The sequence below is a fragment of the Grammomys surdaster genome, unplaced genomic scaffold (assembly GCF_004785775.1).
Source record: "Grammomys surdaster isolate TR1022 unplaced genomic scaffold, NIH_TR_1.0 118378, whole genome shotgun sequence".
NCBI classification, from domain to species: Eukaryota; Metazoa; Chordata; class Mammalia; order Rodentia; family Muridae; genus Grammomys; species Grammomys surdaster.
This window is the reverse complement of record NW_021614764.1, coordinates 1-4,603: the sequence shown is the minus strand read 5'-3', so window position 1 is coordinate 4,603 and position 4,603 is coordinate 1. Positions and strand designations below refer to the sequence as shown.

Sequence of the window (4,603 nt, the reverse complement as noted above, 5' to 3'; positions counted from 1 at the left end):
GGGCAGTGGTGGCACACACCTTTAATCCCAGCAGTTGGGAGGCAGAGGCAGGTGGATTTCTGAGTTCAAAGCCAGCCTGGTCTACAGAGTGAGTTCCAGGACAGCCAGGGCTACACAGAGAAACCCTGTCTCAAAAAACAAACAAACAAACAAACAAAAAAACCAAGAAAACAAAACAAGAACCTTGAAATAATCATGGACATGAGGGCTAACCAATTGAAACTAAGAGCAGCCCAGATGAAACATAGTAAGTAATAACTCAGGGTTATTGATAAGAAAGCAGATTCTAATAACAGAGAGTAGTATCTGCCCAGCTTTAGTGCTGATAAAGGCTTATTATAAAGGTCGGCCATGTCTTTTTTTCTGGGAATTGAATAATCAAAGGTAGGGGAGAGGTTCTTGACTGAGATTAAATATATTCCCCAAGACAACTCGGTAGTTAAGAGCACGTGCTGCCATGGCAGAGGATCAGGGTACTAGTCTCAGGACCACCGTGGCAGCTTACAATTGCCTGTAACTCTAGTTCCTGGAGATCCAATACCTTCTACTGGACTCTGTATACACCTATACTTATGTATGCAGTGCACTCATACAAGCAAAACACTCAACACATAGAATAAAAAAAATTTTTTTGAGACAGGGTCTCTCTACATAGTCCTGGCTGTCCTAGAACTTGCTATGTAGACTAAGCTAACCTTGAAATTCACAGAGATCCATGTGCCTCAGTTTCCTGAGCATTAGGATTAAAGGTTTGCACTACTAGATCTAACAGAATGGTCAGCCTTGAAAACATACATACAAGTAACTATCCAGACTTAGCATATTATATTTAGGAATGTGTGTGTGTGTGTGTGTGTATGGATATGTGTATATATATACGCACACAATAACAATTAATGAAAAAAGAGGCCATGAATTTGATGGAGAGTGGGAGAAGACACATGGAAGGGTTTGGAATAACAAAGGAAAAAGAGAAGTGTTATAATTACATTATAATCTCAAAAATATATATGTATATATAGTTATATATTATGGGAATAATGATTATGGTGGCCAAAAAGTAACAATATCAGTCACTGAAACAGTCCACCCAGTGACTACCAAAGTACCCATTTTCTAATTCCCCTCTCATACAAAGGACACACAACATTCCCAAGTGAATCTAACCCAAAGTTCTCCCACATCAGAACCCAAGGGTCACATTACATAGCATGAAAGAGCTTAGACTTTGAGCAAATATAGGTGAACTTTGAGTTAGATTCACTTGGGAATGTTGTGTGTGACTCCCAGAAGCTGTCCTCTGACCTCCACATATACATTGTGGCATGTATATGCCTCCCCCCAATAATAAATAAATGTAATTTAAAGTAAAGAAGTAACTGCCGGGTGTTATTTCTTTAATTAAAGTTGTGCCGGCACACAACTTTAATCCCAATACTAGGGAAGCAGATACAGACGACCTCTGTGAGTTTGAGGCCAGCCTGCTCTCCATTGCAAGTACCAGACTAGCTAGGTTTATAGTGAAACCCTGTCTCAAATACTTGTAAACAAATAAAATCTCATTTGAGACTGGCATCAATTCAGGGTCAGCTAAGTTATACGGGTTAAATTTCTAGCTGTTTGCAAAGCTCACACCTGAATACTGTTCCAATTCTTTAAGGGAATATTACATGAAAAGGCAATACAGTACAGGCTCAGCTGGGAGGGTGGCTCAGTGGGGAGCACTTGCCTCTCATTGGCTAAGCCCTGGGGCCAACCCCAGCATGACACTCCTAAAAAGTCAAACCAAACCAGACCAAAACCAAAGAAAAAACAGAGACAATTTAAATGTAAAAGCTAAAAATAAAATGGACTTGAAGATTTTTGTTCTGAAGCCATTTCCCACAACAGAACAGAAAAAAAATTTAAATAATGTTTTTTGAGGCAGTGTCTCATATATCCCCGGCTACCTTAGAACTTGTGTAGCCAAGGATCACCTAGAATTCCTGATCCTCCTGCCTCCAACTCTCAAGTGCTAAATTTTAGGCTTGTTAACACCATGCCTAGATTATGGGGTGCATCCTGCATGCTAGGCATTTTACCAACAGACTACCGCCCTCCACTCCTCTTTGAGACAGTATTTCACTGAGTAGCACAAGTTGACTTCAACCTTTGGTCTCCAACATCCTCCTGCTTCAGTCTTTCAAGTACTGGGAGTATAGTTGTGTGACCATGCTCAACAGAAACTCAGTTTTGTTTTGTTTTTAGAGACAAGTTTTCTGTGTAGCCTTGGCTGCCCTGGAACTCACTTTGTGGACCAGCTTGGCCTCCAACTCAGAAACTCAATTTTAATGATCTCGTTATGGGAGAATTTGAAAGTCAAAGCCCAGTGTGATTAGATAAGGGAAATTTGTGAGAGCCTTCTGCAGGAAGTGGGAGGCTCCAGGGACAACTGCACTACCGTTGAACAGGCCAAAGGAACCTGGGGAGTGGGTCAGTGTGATTTAGCTGCTTTATTCATCACAAGGCCTGAAACTTATATAAAACTGTCCTTAGGGGTTCCGAGATTCCCCTCGCTTAAGGAACAATCTGCCTCAGATTCTACAACTATCTCTTCATATGTAACAGGCCAGGTCTAGTGTAGTGTCGTACTAGAAGGACAGAAGCAGGAGGATATGGCTCTAAAGGGGGAAACATAGTGAATATAAGGGTTTGCCTCAATGACCACAGAGCCTCAACTGTGCCGGAAAACCTGCTCCCCTCTCCTGCTTAAACATCTGTGGTGGCTCACAAGATAAAGTCTTTCCGTAGAAGTTTCATCAGCAAGGAGATCCTCGGAGACCACCCAGGAGGCATTGAGGATCTTGTGATAAAATTCTGATCTGATGCTCACAGCCACTCAAGGAACAGGAGACAGTTCTGTTTATTCAGAGATCTGAAGAGGTAGGAGCATGGGTGAGGAGGTCCCAAGGCGGCGGTGGGTTTACTGTGCGACCCGGCTCAGCGGCTCCACCCGCAGCCACAGCCCGCCCTCCGCGCGCAGGATCAGCTCCGGCTTCCGGCGCGGCTCCTTGTCATCTGGCAGGACGCGGAAGCGCAGCAGTGTCAGTGCCAGTGCCACCTTCATCTCGCTCATGGCGAAAGTCTGTCCTATGCAGTTCCTGCGGAAGGATGGGGTGAGGACTCTGACTGCGCGGGGACCCAGCCAGGAGTCCTCGGACCCAACCTGGCCCGGTCCGGGCTGCGCAGGGTCAAGAGGGCCAAGGGGCACCGATGTGCCTGGGACCCAACGTGGGCGTCCGCATTTCTGGGACTTGGCCTAGTCCCAGCGCCCAGTGCAGACCAGGTCATGACTGGGTACAGAGCATCAGCCTTTGACCTTGCCACCGCGGGCTCTGTAGACCTTTGCACATAACTCAGGCAAAGGTCGGGGAGGAGACACAGAATCCTCATCCACCCAATTGTCCCACCGTCAGAACCGGATTCCCGCCTCCCCCTCACCCAAGACCACTAACTCACCTGGGCCCCGCTGAGAAGGGAATAAAAGCCAAAGGTGACCTCTTCTGTGGGTTTTCTGGGTCAAATCTGAAGGGGTTGTAGACCTGTAGGCCAAGAAAGACTAGGCTAGTGGGTAGTGTCTCTCTTCCCCATCTCCAGGATGGTAGCTCTGGTTTCCCTGGTAGGCTTGTGCCTCTTCCCCAGGTCCCAGAGTTGGGGAAAGGGTAGGGTCACACCTCAGGGTCTGGCCAGACTGAAGGGTTGTGGTGAACCCCGAAAATGCTGATGACACAGATGTTCCCTGTTGAGTAAGGAGAGAGTTAGGACAGGTCCATGGAGACCACCATCCTACCCAGGCCCCTCTTCCCACTGATACTGAGGGCACCTTTGGGGATGACACGGCCATCTGGCAGCATAACGTCCTGGGAACAGCAGCGGGAGATTAATAAGACTGGGGGGTGCAGCCGCAGGCTCTCCTTGATGCACATGGTCAGGAAGGGCAGCTGGGCCAGGTCGTCCCTAAGAAACCACCACAGAATTATCCAGGAGTAAAAACAAAGCCTCTCTCACTCAGTGAGACTGACCCATAGCTCTGTACCTAAAATATTGTTTGTTCTTAAAAATATTAAAAATTTAAAGTTATTAGGGTTCATGTGTCTCTCTGTGTGTGCTATATGTCTGTGCAGGCCAGAAGAGGGTGTCAGATTCCCTGGAGGTGGAATTATAGGTGGTTGTGAGCTGCCTGAAAAACAGTAAGTACCCTTAAGTATTGGGCCAGCTCTCTAGCCCCTTTGTTTTGTTTTATTTTGTTTTGAATTCTCATGTTGGCCTTGAACTAGCTATGTAATCAAGGATGACCTTTACCCTTGAGCATCTTGCTTCTACTTCCTAAGTGCTGGAATGAAAGCGATATTAGTAGACTCCAGATATGCTCATGAATACATGAGAAGTTATTATCTGGTAAAAATAAAGAGGGCACATGCTGGGTGGTGGTGGCACACACCTTTAATTCCAGCACTCGGGAGGCAGAGGCAAGTGGATCTCTTAAATTCAAACACCTGGTCTACATAATGAGTACCAGCACAATCAGGGCTAAGTAGAAAGCCAGCGAGAGCAAGAGAGAGCG

At 46.0% G+C, this 4,603-nt stretch overlaps 1 protein-coding gene across 1 annotated transcript; it reads right to left on the bottom strand.

Moving 5' to 3' along the window:
• Positions 1–2,886: 2,886 nt before the first annotated feature.
• On the bottom strand, positions 2,887–4,484 carry LOC114635836 (cytochrome P450 4F6-like). Its single transcript, XM_028784239.1, has 4 exons — positions 3,863–4,484; positions 3,714–3,778; positions 3,499–3,581; positions 2,887–3,140 (listed from the first exon to the last, which is right to left on the bottom strand). Exons 1-4 carry the CDS (start codon positions 3,963–3,965, stop codon positions 2,963–2,965), a joined length of 429 nt encoding a protein of 142 aa, XP_028640072.1. The 5' UTR covers positions 3,966–4,484; the 3' UTR covers positions 2,887–2,962.
• Between the last annotated feature and the right edge of the window lie 119 nt (positions 4,485–4,603).

Coding starts and splice junctions, on each gene's coding strand:
- LOC114635836 (XM_028784239.1), bottom strand. CDS start 3,965: ATGTGCATCAAGGAGAGCCTGCGGCTGCACCCCCCAGTCTTATTAATC. Junction 3,779..3,862: donor TGGCCGTGTCATCCCCAAAG/GTGCCCTCAGTA, acceptor CTTACTCAACAG/GGAACATCTGTGTCATCAGC. Junction 3,582..3,713: donor CAGTCTGGCCAGACCCTGAG/GTGTGACCCTAC, acceptor CTTGGCCTACAG/GTCTACAACCCCTTCAGATT.